At 35.6% G+C, this 16,871-nt stretch overlaps 3 protein-coding genes and 1 pseudogene across 3 annotated transcripts; 2 read left to right on the top strand and 2 right to left on the bottom strand.

Annotated features, from left to right (window-relative positions):
• LOC104726999 (uncharacterized protein At5g08430-like) lies at window positions 43-4,510 on the bottom strand. Its single transcript, XM_010445986.2, has 9 exons — window positions 4,313-4,510; window positions 3,718-3,797; window positions 2,999-3,189; window positions 1,642-2,515; window positions 1,308-1,411; window positions 1,047-1,106; window positions 793-843; window positions 619-689; window positions 43-501 (listed from the first exon to the last, which is right to left on the bottom strand). Exons 1-9 carry the CDS (start codon window positions 4,432-4,434, stop codon window positions 321-323), a joined length of 1,734 nt encoding a protein of 577 aa, XP_010444288.1. The 5' UTR covers window positions 4,435-4,510; the 3' UTR covers window positions 43-320.
• On the top strand, window positions 5,887-9,500 carry LOC104727000 (probable LRR receptor-like serine/threonine-protein kinase At5g63710). Its single transcript, XM_010445987.2, has 11 exons — window positions 5,887-6,095; window positions 6,658-6,810; window positions 6,911-7,040; window positions 7,128-7,199; window positions 7,288-7,431; window positions 7,535-7,600; window positions 7,695-7,765; window positions 7,840-7,983; window positions 8,061-8,402; window positions 8,494-8,888; window positions 8,968-9,500. The coding sequence occupies exons 1-11, from the start codon at window positions 6,083-6,085 to the stop codon at window positions 9,286-9,288; spliced, it is 1,851 nt and encodes a 616-aa protein (XP_010444289.1). The 5' UTR covers window positions 5,887-6,082; the 3' UTR covers window positions 9,289-9,500.
• On the top strand, window positions 13,162-14,966 carry LOC104727001. The gene is made up of 3 exons (XM_010445988.1): window positions 13,162-13,362; window positions 13,464-13,541; window positions 13,659-14,966. Exons 1-3 carry the CDS (start codon window positions 13,261-13,263, stop codon window positions 14,955-14,957), a joined length of 1,479 nt encoding a protein of 492 aa, XP_010444290.1. The 5' UTR covers window positions 13,162-13,260; the 3' UTR covers window positions 14,958-14,966.
• Window positions 14,969-16,666, bottom strand: LOC104727002 (annotated as a pseudogene).

Consider the following 16,871-nt stretch of genomic DNA (forward strand, 5'->3'; position numbering starts at 1 on the left):
GTTTCCCAACAAGGCAACTCTAAAAAGAGCAGAACATGTCACTAGGCATATACATTAGTACATTACATGAACATGAAACATCCCATGTCACTTTGATGCTACATACATGACCATAATACAAAAACATAGTTAGCTTCCTGTTTCTGTCTGCAAAAGCTACCAAGTTCTAAAAAGAGCTTCATCAAACATATTAGCCGAGTTTCTTAAGTTTTCTAATGGAAGAGAAGAGAAAACTTCCATTTAACCGATAAAGAACAAAAAGATATACAACAGTCAGCATTGATCTTTCTTCCTTGTGAAGATTGCTGCATAATCTTTGGTTAGTCGATAGCTATCACCACCGCCTCATGAGTCAGACCACTGATATCCCCTTGTTTGCTGCTATCTGGTTCTTGTTTTATCTCGATGTAGTCTTCAATGATCTTCGGAGTTTCTCTTAATAATCTCTCCTGCTCTGAAGGTTTTTCGAGAACTTCTCTCTGCTCTAGATACTCCTCTAACGTAGATTCAGTCCAACAAAAGGGAAAAGAGTTAAGGTGTTTCAAAATGTTGTCATGATGTCAAATTAATGAAACTGTGTTAAAAAAGATAACTGTTTCGAATCTTAAAAAAGGATATTCTCTTCTCCATCCTTTCTCATTGGCAGAGTTGATGCGTCTCTGCAGAATGTTAAGCTGCCTTGCAATCCACTGATTTTTCCAAGAAAATTTACACAAGAACGTGTCAGATGCAGCACCAAAACCCAGAGTCTGTAACATTTGTTAACTGTAGTATATAACTAGAGATACTCACATGTTTTGTTATATCATCATGGAGAGCCTTAGCCTTCTGCTCCATCTCCACCTGTCATATATAAAAAAAATGTTGGTGAGTTTTAGCTCCTGAAAGACAGGAACGTGATTTGGGTTTGAGAATGCAAATGCCAAACGATTTAACTACCTCTCTGTCTTACCAGAGGATTCAACAATGTTAATGAAGATAATATTTTATAAACAGGGAAATAAATTTTGTGATATACAGAAATTTAGATTCCTTTAAGAACTTACAACAGTTGGCTGTCTCAAAAGGCCATCCATCACTTTTTGCTTCAAATCTTTAATCTCTTCCTGAAAAGGAAAGTGGGCAAGTATAATAATAAGAACCAGATAGAAACAAACAATAGTCATCTAGGAGGAATACTATAAAGACACTTTCTCAGTACTTGCAGCAGATTTGTCAAATAAAGATTCCCAATATGCGGAAGAGAGCAAAATCAAACTGAAGGAAATATAATGGTGATATATGAATTAATTTCAGACATGATTCACCTGGCTTATGTCAGAATCATCCAACTTGGAAATGCTAACGCCACTTGCCATACCAGCAACATGAAGAAGCACATCCTTACTCTGGTCATCAACAGTCTTAATGCCTACAGAAATGGAAAATAATATCAGGTGTGACAGAGATTGTGGTGCAGTGATCATGAAATGGATGAGAGAACTTTCATAGAATTTGACAGTATCACAATGTCTCATAAGCTGTCATCTAACAAATGGGAGAGAAAAAACAGTCCGAATTATCTAAAAGTCTAGAAGATAGAAAGACAAAACAGCAAAGCCTACAACAGAAAGCAAATACTAATAAGCGTGAATTGGTTACCTGTAACCTGCAAGATCTGGTACGCTATAAAGTTCCTAGGGTCATTCTTCACTTTCACAAAGCTTCCCATCACTTTATCCCCAAAGCTCTCATTCTGCTTCAATAACTCTACGACTAAGCTCTTACGTAGATAAACAAGCTTTATATTATCTACATTGATCGTTGCGAAACCAGTTGCCCGCATTTCAGGTTCCACTTCCTTTTCATAAGTTTCCTCATCGTACCTTTCTGTTTTTTGCTTCTTGCACGGCAATAAAACCTTTTCATTCTTTTCACTGAAGCCATGTTCCAAAGGTAGGAAATCCTCAACCTGATCTTCAAGGTTTTCTATGAAGTGAGTCTTTAAAAGTGTATAAATCCTTTTCTGATTTACAGACTTTTTCCTGAAGATAGAGTACAGCTTCTCATCACAATGAACTTTCTTCTTCTTCTCACGGTCAAGCAGGTTTTTCTCACGAATGTACCTGCGGATAACTGACTCCACACTATGTTGTGACATGGCGTCTCTGGTGTCTTCCCCTATGGACGTTAGGAAATCAATCAGGGGCTTTGAACCCCATCTGATATACTCCATTTTCTTTTTATTGCCCAGTGTTTTATAATTCCCTGCATCCTCAACCGCATGGTCAGATAGTGAAAAATTGGGATCATCTTTGTGCTTCAGCTTGACGCCTTTCTTTCTTGACTTTGAAGTATCACCAAGTGAAAATTGGGGATCCTCTTTGTACTTCGACTTGACGCCTTTCTTTCGTGGCTTTGAAGCACAGACATCGCGGACATCGTCATAGGTTATATCTTCTTTCGTTTTTGTTATTTCCCAATACTCAAGAAACAGACACTCTTGTGTATCCGGATCTTTCAAGTTAAGCTTACCCTGCCAAGCAGTAAAGGAATGTTCAGCACAGAAAATAACAACAATAATCCCTAAAGAAAGCATGCAATGATTTAAAGAAAAGCTTTAGAGATTGACATATAAGTAGTTAATATTCGTGTATAATTTTTTTATTTGAGAAAAACTGTAAAACTAAGTAATACATTAAATACAGTACAAGTTCTAAAGCACGTTTAATTCATTCAATTTGCTTAAGAAATTGGTAGATTCATCTATCTTAACGTAAGCCTAACCAAGTCTTCTAATTGAAATTGGTAGAGTTGTTTCACTCAGATTCTTCCAAATCCATGCTTGTTTTCGTTTCGTTTGGCCATAAATCCCTTTTATACAGATTTTACAACTCTCAACACCTTATTTATTTGCAACGGATGGCTACCAAAATTTCAAGAGACTACTATCCAAAATTGGGTATAAAGGAAATAATAAGACATTATATTGATACGGTTATGGCCGTTTGAAACATACCCCAGCAGCAGGAGCATATTTTTGAACTTCCTCCAAAATTTCGACTAACCCGTTGCATTCATTGCATAACCCTTTATTCTCTTTAAGTTGAATGAACTCAGCATGAGTAACACAGCCTTCACATACAGCATGTGGGCAACAAAGGCACCATAGCTTTGGTGTCTTCCTACACAAGTAGCAACTGTGCCACTCTGAAAATTAAAAGTTTACAATTTAACATTAGTCCCTCCAGAAAGCAAGTATGACAAATACAGTAGCCTTCTGACTGCAAATATGAAAGTTCAAACGTATGTTCCCTCTACTGTGTTCGGAAATTCTAACAGGCACAAGGGCCTAGCAACTTAGTACATAAGTTTTCGAATATATGGACTCGATAGTGTACGCTAATAAGTGATAGAATTATTGATCTAAAGCTTGTACTTTGAGTTTCAAAGCCTTAAGAAACAATGTACCTACAGAGACAGGGGGATATCTTACACAATGATTAAAAAAAAGAAGCACAAACTCTATTCTTGTTAGATGCTAATGGGTATCTACAAAACAACCGGAAACAGAAATCAAGGAATCCAGAAACCAATTTCTCTCATTTCCAGACATAAAGACATTCAGGTAATTAAGAGGAGACCACTGACAGAAGCTAAGTCACAATCCAGAGAAAGCATGTATGCTACTTCAAAATGATAATAAATTAGTATATAAAGGGGAACATTAGCACTTACTACAGATCAACGAGTCTCCAATCTTGCTTTCTGGGCTATCCTTTTCTATGCAACTTTCATGATAAACTTTTGGACAGTCCCTGAAATAAGCAAGCACAATGAGGTGCACCATTAGATGCATACATATAAACTACATGTCACAAAAGACTCACAGCTGACAAATGCTTCAAACATTCATCTTGACGATCTTTTTCCATAACAAGATTGTTAATTTTTCATGCAAAATCTTACATTAGCAAACTGAATAAGACAATTTGGTACATTTAATTAAGCTCTTAATCAATAAACCTAAAGAAAAAGGAAACACCTTTATACATTTAATTACAGAATGATACACAATTGTCTCTCTACTTGAGTGCACTCACATGAAAGAATCATCAAGAAAACAAAATTGATTGAAAAAATAAGAACTTTCCTGGTGAAAGACCACAACACAAACACCCTTCATCACTAGATAACATAAAAACAAGAACATGCAAAGAAGAAACAAAATCCTCAAACCAAAACAGCATTATGGTATCCTTCATCGGAGTTTTAAGTAAGTGGTAGCTAAATCCGGTAATGAGAAGAGAGAAAGAGAGAAAGAGAGACTCACTTGAAGTCACAGAGCATGAGGCTTCCTCCGTCTTTGCAGACGAAGCACCAGTCCTCGCACTCCTTGTCTTCTTCCTCGTCCTCCTCCTCCACAATCTCCACTACATCCATATCTCTCGCCATCGCTCTCTCTCTCAGTCACTCTCTCTCTCTCTCGATTCGCTCTACTTGTGAGTTGTGAGGTGACGGAGTCGTCTTAATCTTGTCAGCCCTTTTTACTCGAAACCCCAAGCAATTTCCATTCTAAAAAATAATTAGTGAAAGACCTTTTAACCCTTTATAAGTTGAGTTATTTACAGACCCAACCACTCTTTAACCGGTTCGCTCCTACCCAACCCAATTAAAAATCTCCGTGAGATCGACAAGAAATATCATCAACACATCATTAAAATTAATTTACTAAGTCATAAATTTTTTTGTTACTAGTAATTAAAAAACTAGAAATTATACTGGAACTTGTTTTATTTGTGAATGTAGATAAAAATTCACTTTATAAAAATATACGTTCCAGATTGCGATATGATGATATATCAGATCTTTTTACACATCGAACAAACAAAAGTCCAATGTGGTGAAGAATCGTATGAGTAGAAGAGGCATATAAAGAATATGTCCAAATTCCAGCATATTGTTATAGTGATGATATCATTATTCCGTTTTTAATATTCTGAAGTCTGCTTCTTCCTCACACTATGTTTCTTTTTTTCACCTAATTTTCTTTAAAATATCTTTTACTCCTGTTATTATTGTGAAATAGAAAAAAAAAAAAAAAAAGAGCTTTCTATAAGATCAATCACGTACCTTTTATATGTCAATAATGTAAACTACTCAACGTTTGAGGCTAAGTGTTGTTTCAGTCTTAACCGTCCCAAATTCAAGTGATCCACTACTATATTACTGCACATGCAGATGCACGATTGTGTTTTAGCTATAGGCTACGTACGTATATATAAAATTTTAGATATCTATATCCTAAATTCTAAAGAAGAAAACGTTTTAGGAATTTCTACTTCTATCAAGATTTTAATTAGTCTCTTCTATCAAGATATTGTTCAAATAAATTTGAGTTTGTATATAATATCTTTTTTTTTGTTCCTTTCGATGAAAAGAATATATACAAAAACTACCTTTTGCATTGCTATCATCCAGAGATTGGTGGAATATAATCCTGAAACAAGTGGAACCTTCTTACACATGCTTCTGTCTCTTCCTAAAGCATAAGCCATTTTCCCAAACATAATCAAGTACACTTAATTAAGTCATTGGTTTCTTTTCATTAACTGATTCATTCAAATCACTTCTTTATTATTTTATGTTTATTTTAGGTTCATCTATATCCTTTTTTTTTTTTGTTAAAATTTATATCCTTTTTGTGCCCCAATCACATCCCCAAGTCCCACACTTGCAAAAGAGATCACCCAAAATAAAGAAGAAGCAAAAGAAGAACAAAAAAACATCTCCATTAAGAAATCAAAGATGTTTCAACTTAGTGGGATTCTCTTTCCCTCAAAGCAGCATTTTTATTTCTTCTTCTTCTTCTTCTTCTTCTTCTTCTTCTTCTTCTTCTTTTACATCAGAGAGATAAAAAAATAATATGAAAAATACTTTTTGTGGGTCCATTAAAGGCACTAACTTGTAAAAGAGTCATCTTTCTTTAAGATGATTTTTACATTATTGTTTGCTTTTATTGGCTTCATTATTATACAAATCCTCCATTTCTCTCTTCAACCTTTTGCTCTCTTTGTGTGTTTAGAGTGTTTCCAGTTTCTCTATGGCTCGTTCAGGTACTACTTAAAAGCTTTGTTTTTGCTTGCATTTTAATATCTGATTTTCTCCACTATTTATAAATTAGGTTTGTTTTTATGTAGTATATTAAACTTTTATTGCTTCTTTTAGTTTCTTCAAGCTACAAATATATTTGGTACATATTTGGGTGAAACATAGAGAGGTTTTTGAGAGGGTATCTAATCATAAAAAGCAAATAGTCAAAAACACGATTATAAAATTTGTTGCTCCTTGTTGCTTATAAAAGCTTTCATTTTTTTTTTTATGTTTTCGGGTTCGAATGAGCTCTGATGGAGAAATTATGGATTGATCTGACATTGTTTCACATCAAAAACAATCCACGCTGTTAGTTCGAAGACACATATAATTAGACCCACGAATCTGTTTTTTCTTGGATTTGCTTACTTATGTTTAATTAACATTTGATCACAAGGGTTATGTGTTTCTTGTTAAATAAGTTAACTTTTTCTTATGTTTGATGCAATTTGGAGTATATAGGTTCTACAGCAGAAAATAAATGAGTTTGATTGAAAAATTCTTATAATATCTAATAAACTGCAGGGTACGGTGAAAGTTCTCGAAATTCTCTAAGAACTCGAAGAGGATTCATTCAGAAAAATTGCTTTTGGAACAATCAGAAATTGATATTACAATGCTTCGTGGCCTTAGCTTTTGTGGGAGTCACTTCTTCAACAACTCAACCAGACATCGAAGGTATACTTATCTATCAGCGGCGATCAGTCTTTGGTTTATCAATCAAATGATCTTATACTATTGACTGGTTTAATTAATTACTTATTCTTTCATTTGCTAGGAGGAGCTTTGTTGCAGCTCAGAGATTCACTTAATGATTCGAGCAATCGTCTAAAATGGACACGCGATTTCGTTAGCCCTTGCTATAGTTGGTCTTATGTCACCTGCAGAGGCCAGAGTGTTGTGGCTCTGTAAGTAGTACTCTTATGATCACTTCTCAACTTTTACTTACCAAGATTTTGCATTATGTTGAAAACTTGTTTTGTATCAATCTGTAGAAATCTTGCCTCAAACGGATTCACAGGAACACTCTCTCCAGCTATTAGGAAACTGAAGTTCTTGGTTACTTTGTAAGAGATCACAAACCATTTCCTATACAAGATTCTGTTTTAGGTTCCATTATTCATAATATCGTTCTTGATGCCAATTCAAATGCAGAGAGCTACAGAACAATAGTTTATATGGTGGTTTACCAGATGATCTTGGGAAAATGGTTAATCTACAGACTTTAAACCTCTCAATGAACAGTTTCAGCGGCTCGATACCCGCGAGCTGGAGTCAGCTCTCGAATCTAAAGCACTTGTAAGTCCATGCAAAACTCTCTCTCTCTCTCTCTCTCTCTCTCTCAAATGTGACTCTTTTGAGATCTTTTGGCTAACATCAAACAATGAAATTTGATTCACAGGGATCTCTCATCCAATAATTTAACAGGAAGCATCCCAACACAGTTCTTCTCAATCCCAACATTCGAGTATAAAATCTACCTTTTTCACCTGAATCTACTTAAGTTTAGTCACAGTGACTTCTCAGTACTGAAAGAAATTACCTTTGTGATTTTTATTCAGTTTTTCAGGAACTAATCTCATATGTGGTAAAAGCTTGAATCAGCCTTGTTCTTCGAGTTCACGTCTTCCAGGTTCTTGATTCTGTCTTCTTCATCCAACTCACATACAAAACAGAACAGACATAACTTAGTATCTTTATGTGCAGTCACATCCTCGAAGAAGAAGCTAAGAGACATTACTTTAACTGCAAGTTGTGTTGCTTCTATAATCCTGTTTCTTGGAGCTATTGTTATGTACCATCATCATCGCCTCCGTAGAAACAAATACGACATCTTTTTCGACGTAGCTGGTAAAAAAACTACATATACTCATTAGATCATTATTATGAACTCTTAATCCAAAATCCTTTTCCTTTGAAAAATGCAGGTGAAGATGACAGGAAGATTTCCTTCGGACAGCTTAGAAGATTCTCTTTACGTGAAATTCAGCTCGCAACAGATAGTTTCAACGAGAGCAATTTGATAGGACAAGGAGGATTTGGTAAAGTCTATAGAGGTTTGCTTCCAGACAAAACAAAAGTTGCAGTGAAACGCCTTGCGGATTACTTCAGTCCTGGAGGAGAAGCTGCTTTCCAAAGAGAGATTCAGCTCATAAGCGTTGCGGTTCATAAGAATCTCTTACGCCTCATTGGCTTCTGCACAACTTCCTCTGAGAGAATCCTTGTTTATCCATACATGGAAAATCTTAGTGTTGCATATCGACTAAGAGGTATATATTTATATACTTATTAGTTTCTCTATAACTCTTCAACCAAATAACAGAATTGTGTAATGTGTTTTGTGCATGTGACATTGTATAGATTTGAAAGCGGGAGAAGAAGGGTTAGACTGGCCAACAAGGAAGCGTGTAGCTTTTGGTTCAGCTCACGGTTTAGAGTATCTACACGAACATTGTAACCCTAAGATCATACACCGTGATCTCAAGGCTGCAAACATACTTTTAGACAATAATTTCGAGCCAGTTCTTGGAGATTTCGGTTTAGCTAAGCTTGTAGACACATCACTGACTCATGTCACAACTCAAGTCCGTGGCACAATGGGTCACATAGCACCAGAGTATCTCTGCACAGGAAAATCATCTGAAAAAACTGATGTTTTTGGTTACGGTATAACACTTCTTGAGCTCGTTACTGGTCAGCGAGCAATCGATTTCTCACGTTTGGAAGAAGAGGAAAATATTCTCTTGCTTGATCATGTAAGACTTTTGACTACTCTTATAAAAAAGGTTCCTTCTGTATGAAAAGACTGAAACTAAGCTTTTTTGTATGAAACAGATAAAGAAGTTGCTTAGAGAACAGAGACTAAGAGACATTGTCGATAGCAACTTGACTACATATGATTCAAAAGAAGTTGAAACCATAGTTCAAGTGGCTCTTCTCTGCACACAAGGGGCACCAGAAGATAGACCAGCGATGTCTGAAGTAGTCAAAATGCTTCAAGGGAATGGTGGTTTGGCTGAGAAATGGACTGAATGGGAACAACTTGAAGAAGTTAGGAACAAAGAAGCGTTATTGCTTCCGACTTTGCCTGCTACTTGGGATGAAGAAGAAACCACCGTTGATCAAGAATCTATCCGATTATCAACAGCAAGATGAAGGAGAAACAGAGAGAGATCTTTGAAAACAAATTTGCATTATAGAATATAGACTTAGAAAGTATTTTAAGCTGCTAATTGTATTGAAACAGGTGGGGAAAACGAAGAAAAAACACAACCTTAATTTGTGTAATAGATCGTGTGATTATACATACAGTAGTATAACATATAGTTGTGTTTTGTATATATATATATATATATATGAATTGGTCATTGTTGTTTCATTATGGTGACAGTGCATTATAAATTCGCTCTGTTTTTAGAGTTTGCTCTGTTTTTCCAAAAATATATTACGTCGTCGTTTCATGTAAAGTAAGATAAAATTATATAGAATTGTGACCCCAGTCTCCCAAATTTGGTTGATTTCTCAAATTTAGCGTCAACTTTTTATTCATACATTATTCCCCCAAAATATGACATTGCTTGATATCAAAATAGGCTAAAAAGTAAAAAAAACTAACAAAATAAATAAATTTACGTGTTTATTAGGCTAAATAATGTTTGATTATAAAATAGGGGTGGTTCATTTTTTTTCACTTTCTCATGTAATAGCCTGGTGATTTTCTTGGAAGGGATAATAGTAATTAAATACAGTGTGAGTGACAGAACAAAAGAAAACAAATCTATCTCTGGCTTACATTTTTTCTTATGACATGGATTCAGAATTCAAGAGTTCATAACAGCAGAACTTTCATGGATTAGGACTTATTCTTGAACTCTGATGTTAGAAAAACAAAAAAAAAAACAAACACAAATTCAAAAAGAAAATATATAGAAAAGTGTTGGTGTTGTACTTGTACCTTTGTGTGCGTTTAATGAAGGAGGTGGTGGTGGAGAGGCAAGAACTGGGGACCGGAGAAAACAGACGTAAGCAGTCAGTGAAAAAGAGAGCACCTTTTTCCTTCTAAAGTCCCTCGTAAACCGGGCTGTTTTTTCTCGGTTCTTGGTGCTTGGTTTCCGCTGACACCGACATGTCCGGTTCCCAGGTGGTAACTTTGCTTTCCACCGTCCGATTCATGTATAAATCAACGTTCCAGATCTTGATTTCCTTTTCTATCTCTTTGGTTTCTTGTGACGTGTTCTTCAGTATTTCTCCTGAGCCTCTCAGACGTACCCTAAATAAACCCAAATGGGAGAAAACTACAGTCAAATTTTTTAAATAAGCAATCAATAGGGAGAAAAACGTTACAAGCTATATGATTAAACATGATTCAAAATAGTAAAAAGAGTAAATAAACATGATTTAACACAATCTTGTAACTAATGACAACCTATATCATCGCAAAGTCATTTATACCACCACCAGTATACATGAATAGGTCAAAGAACCTCAGAAACGTAAAAGAAAACAACTACTCTGATTTATAACTAAAAAAGACAAAAAAAATTTAGTAAGGTTGTTGAGATGTAGCCAAAAGTAATAATAAGGTAATAATAAATCGGAACAAAGGTACTTGTCTTGCATTCAATACTATGTATGTATATGCACATTTTTATCGTTATGTATGTGTATAAAAATGCACATTAAAGTTCTGAAAATACCAGTATATTAAAAAAAAAAAAAGATCCTATAGCTATATACCATGTAACTTTGATTTGATCTAGAAATTACAACCAAATTAGTCAAAGCCATTACTTTGTAATATGGTAAGAACAAATTACTACATGCTCCTCAAGATTGATATAAATATATTACAACATGTGCAGATATGGTTTTGGAGACTTGACAGAGATTTTAAATAAGAGGAAGATTGCTGTTGGCCTCGGAAATGACTGATATTAAATATACACAAGACACAATTAAAGACAATTGTAGATTTTTTTTTGAAAAAAGAGAGATTGAATCAAGTCACGGAAATGGTTTGAACTTTGGATGTACTAAGTCGGAGTATGTCGGATTTTACCACTCTGGATTACACTGTAAATTTCTATTTTAGGTAACCCTACACAAACCAAATAAAGACAATAACCAAAATTAACCAAAAACAGTTAAACCAAAATTACTAAATCAATGTAAGAAAATGCAAAAGAAAAATCTAGGGCTTAGATCTTTTATCCTCTCTATAAATAGAAGAAACCACTTCTCTTTTTTCAGATGCTTCTTTCTTCTTCTTCTTCCTAGATAAAGTTGCTCAGTCTTTTCTTCTTCAACTTTTTCTTATTGTTAAGCGATTTAGGGTTTAGAGGAATGTTGTTTGGCTCGAGGTCATGGAGAGTCATTCTTTAACGAAACACCAAAACTCTAAATGATTCTCGGACCAGGCTTCATTCCCCTCAACCTATTTTATCGCATATGTTGTCTGATCAAAATCTTTTCCCATGTTTCAGAAGCTTTTATTGACCATGTTACAAGAGTTTATATAGCTAGAATTATGTACTCATGAGTACTAGAATATGCACTATTGATTTCCTCTAAATTTCACTGTTTCCTTTTTTATTTACTTTGAAGAGTTTCGAACCTTTTTTTTTTTTGTTTGGACGCAGATTTTGTGTAGCCGTTCTTTATACTGGAAAACAAAAACAAAAGAATTGTGGATCTACGCATGCTAATCTTGTTTTTACACACTTCCAGAGGTGTTTTATTTTACTTATTTCTAACTTCTGATATGTATTAACTTTGAAGACAACAATCTGTTTAGGCATCTTGGAGGGTATATATATAAGTAAGATTGAGGGAGTATGTGCAATCTGTGGATTCACGAATTGTTCGCTTTTCACAACTTTGAGTTCGGTTTATGATTTTATTTTCCAATATTTCTATCAGTACAGCCAATGACCTATATATTATGATATTATCTATATGATTGAGGTGAAAAAGGAAGAGAAAAACAAGGGTAAACCAATGAGCAAGAGAAACCTTTGCACGTGAATGATATGATGATTTTCTCAAAAATTTAATAAAAGTCTCGTCAAGTTGAAATGCTATTACACACGTAACTGGAAACCAATCATTTTGGGGTGTTACATATTATACATATCAATTTGAAAAAAGGAAAAAAAAAACAAAAACAAAGTTTTAGGCCTTGAATGTTTTGTAGATTTTAAAAGAAATTTTGGTTTTTGTTTTTCAAAAACTCATTTTTAACAAAATCTAAAACTAAAAACTAAATTTCAAAAACCAAAAACCAAATCGAAAAACTGATTGTGATTGATTGTTATTTTTCATGAAAAGAGTATGTAAGAAAGAGAGGGCGAGATTGGACGTGATTTGCGAGGGTATATGAAATAGTGTTATATATTTTCTTCATCAGGATGTGTTAAATAGTTTTAGATGGACTTGAGCAGTCAATTAGAGTTTCGAAAAGTTGGTAAGCTTTTCTGTATGAAAGCAAAGCTTAGCTTAAATTGTATGATTAATTAAAGTATATTTTTGAGTTATTTTTCTCATGAAGACTTTTTGTTTTTTTAGGTCAAAGGTTTTTTTTTTTTTTTTTGGTAAAAAAGGTTTTTGTTCATGAAGACTTGTAATTTTTGTTTTTAACATCCCATGAAACTTAATTAAAAGAACAATATCAGTTAGAAGAAACTAATAAGAATGGAAATCTCTTATCAGACAGAAATTGTAACGCGAAGCAGAGCCTATTAATTAAGATTATTTCACTTCTCAGATTAAGATCCCTAAATCTCCTCTGATTCTATGCAGATTGGAGGAAAAAAATGAGCGGCCGACAAATCAGGAAATCGATTATAAGAATCTAAATTTATATAAATAACCTCAACTTATTTATAAGGAAAATAATATGAAGTACACAAAAAGTCAAAAACGTTGTTTACGTAAACGGTCGTTGTTAGATTTCCGACGAACCAACGTTGCTTTTCAGACACGAAAGCAAAAAATATTATATGCAATCAGTTGGTTACTTATTTCGTTCGACTCCATTACTCGTATCTCTTCACTTCTTCTTCACTCTATCTGCAAATCATCTTCTTCTTCTTTTTCTTGTTCGTTTTTTTTTTCCTGAATCACAATTTGATGGAGCCCGATAACGTAGAGCGTAATCTTCAATCTCTGAGAAGATTGTACAGTCTTCTCGAATCAAATGCAAGGAATGGATACGTTCCTGAGTCATATAAGGTAATTTTACTTTCTCATCAATATCTCATCTTCAACATCAGAATTATATATTTTCTATATATTCATCGAGTAATCTAACATTATGATTCTTTAATTCGCAGTTAGATGAGAACACTCAGTTTCTGTTAAAGAGGTTGCTCGATTTTGCCTCCCATGAACTTTTAGTTACACAATCACAGGCAAGTAACCGTCAGTTTTATATATATCGAGTAAAATTTTCACACGTGTTATGAACTTACTTTTGTATCCTTGTTTCTCTGTTTTGGTTACTATAATCTTTAAACTTTTTGTTACAGATACTTCCAACAGAACTAATTTTATTTCCTAGAATGGATATTCACGGTCTAAGACCGCTGAATGTGGCGCCACCTGCGATGTCGTCGTCTCAGATCAGCGGTTCTCACATTACGCCAAGTGGTAAACTATTGGAGACGAAAGGATCGTTTAAGCGAGATCCGAGAGTTAATCAGATTCAAAGCAGTTCTAGTAAGGATGGTTTAACAAAACAAGTCGCTAACGCAATCGAACAAATCGATATACAGCTTTCAGCTTTAAGCTTTGTTACTGGCCGTGTGGGTTCTGATGATAGAACACGGTCTTGCAAGTCCTCTGTAACTCCTCCCATTGAAGATCGGAGACATAACTTTCAATCTCTTACGTCTCGTGTAAGAAGCAATAATTACATGCCAATGAGTCCAGAAGATGTAACAGTTGGAAGCCATGATGATCTAACTTTGCCTTCTAATGATCAGTTTGTTCGGCTCACGTCACAACCACAGCCGTTACCGCCTCTTGTTGTGAGTTCCATTGATTTCAAGAAGCCAAGTCAAAGTAACAGAACGTCACAAAAGATGCCTAGTATGAAACCAACGTTGATGGATCAAGAAACTGAAACGTTGGGCGATGACTTGTTTGAAACAGATGATGAACAAACAACGTCTGGGACAACTTTTGAGTCGGAAGACGAAGATGTTTCAAATGATCAAGAATCAGATGGGGAGACAGGGTCAAGATCTGGATCAAACTGGGAAACTCAAGCAGAGAGTGACACCGAGACTGAGTCAGAATCATTATATCCATCACAGAGTGATGAATCTGGCTCTGAAGACAGCGCTTCTCCTCCTGATAGAAACAGAGATACTTCAAAAAAGAGGAGAAGTGCAATGGGGGTGCTGAGAAGATTAAAGAATAAGATAGGAAAAGTAATCCACCATCATCACCATCACCACCATCATCATCATCACCTCAACAAGAATAAGCCATCAGCTTCGAAGAGTACATTTCACCAAAAGCATGTAATAGAGAAATCAGATGAGAAGAGAGGGACGACGTCAAAAACCAGAGGTCTTCTTACTACACATACGCAGCATAGAGGACTTACTACACATACGCTAATGGAAGTATGGAAGAGACATAGAAAGAACACGAAGAAACAAAACCATGATAAGCTGCAGGGTCATGCCAAGAAAACGCAGTGGTTGAAAAACTTGAAGAAGCGTCACGGTGGTGGTGTGAAGATTCCCAAAAGAGGACGTGTGAAGTTTGGAAAAACACATTATTTGACCAAAAATATTCAAGAACATGATGGAAAATAGTAACGGTTATTACATAGCAAAACAGTTGTAAATCATATAAGTTGATAGTTTCATGTATCCTAAATGTTTTGTTAATTTTGTCTTTAAGGAATCTTGTTTAGGGAAAAATCACTTAGCTCTTCCACAAGAGAGGCAGTATCATCACAGCACATCTCACACTCCGTAGCAAGCCAAGTGTTCCCATAGGTGCAGCGATCACAGTACCAGAAAGGACCAGCCCCGCCGTTGTAAGACATCACCTTCACATCGACCAAACCATCTTGCAAAGTTTTGATGAAATCATAAAAGTAGTTACCAATGTTGCTTGTGGCTGTGGGTATGGTATGCCTGAAGAAGCTTAACTCTTCATAAGTAGTTGAAGTGAGGACAACATCTTTTTGCTCTTGTAAAGTGTTTGAGTAGTTCTGAAGAGCCACGGTCGCATTTTCTTGAAGGTATCGTAGATACTCCTTCTTCGAGTTCTCATACTCTGTATGGAAATAGTCATACACACAACACCATTTCAGCACTCGTCTGCATTGAACGATCAGCATCAGTCCTTCAAGTCACTTGGGTTCTTGATGTTGGATTCCTCAAAAGCTTCGAGGTCAGATTTGGCTTGCTCCAGTAATTTCTGACACACGCCCCAACGTTCCTCACATGAAATCCCCACTTCTGTTTCAACACATGATCCAAATTTGTGGTCTTCCTTTGACCGCAAACACCTCGAACAGAAACTAAGCCTAATAAAAAGCAAGATAACACAAAATAAGAGAGTAAGATGAAGAACGAAATCTAATTCTATGTAATTTGCAACAAAATAAAAGATAGTTTCATTAGGTGAAACCTGCAGATACAAGTCAAGAACTGTGGCGTTATTGTAAACTCCACAGGACAAAGGCAATGAGGGCAAGTCATAGTCTTGGTATTGACATTGATGGGGGGAAGGCTAAATGATTCATCTGATAGATTCGTTTTGTCCCTACACAACCAATCAGAAGCGTGTTGCAAGTCACTGGTCCGTGTGACTCAAGCTTGCATCTCCAACAAAAGATATGACCACAGAGACACACCACGTTTAAGCTACAATCTTCCTCATCATCATGATTCTCCTGATGAAACTCAATGACGTAATTGCAATCCGTTGCAGGACACTCTTTGATCATCAAGACCTTGTTTCCTTCAATGTAAGATCTCAGAACGTACCTCTCGTACATCTCTTGATCACGTAGAGTTAGTTTCTCGATCGTGTCCGGTCCAACAGCAGATCGACAATTTTCATCAGGACAAGAGATTGCAGTTTGGACTGTCTCCACAGAGTAAAAGTTCTTCTCAAGATACTCTGTCCAATATGTTGTGCCGAACTTGTGAGAACAAAAAGGCGTGGAGATTAGATGACCACCATCATCGTTATTATCATCATCATCAGCCTCATCCTCATCATTCTCAAACTCATAAACATCAGTCTCAAAGCTAATCTCGCTACATGAATCTAGGTTAGTATCAACTACAACTGGTTTCAGACCTGAATCCACCAACGATTTCTCCTTGTTTTCACTCAAACGCTCTGAAACACGAAGCGAGTCCCATCGGAGAGACATGAGGAGTACGGTTGCATCGTACTTTGATACCAAGAAGATATCGGAGATGTCATTGATCTGTTTCTTCATCTTCTCGCTAACTTCATCTCTCGTTAGAACAGAGTCGGGTCTCTATCGATCGTAATCCATATGTTTTCTAGAATAACAAAAATCAGAAAGACAAAATCGACAAAGATAATCTTGTAAGGAAAAGGGTTAGAGAGGCTTACGAGTAGCTTGCGACTGAAACAACAAAATCTAATCAAAGGTGAGGAGAAGAGTTATCGTCCTTTACTGTCTCTCTAGGTTTTTTTTGCCTCTTGTCTCCTTTGGGAATATCGGAGTTATACTTTTT

Source organism: Camelina sativa, chromosome 11, assembly GCF_000633955.1.
Source record: "Camelina sativa cultivar DH55 chromosome 11, Cs, whole genome shotgun sequence".
NCBI classification, from domain to species: Eukaryota; Viridiplantae; Streptophyta; class Magnoliopsida; order Brassicales; family Brassicaceae; genus Camelina; species Camelina sativa.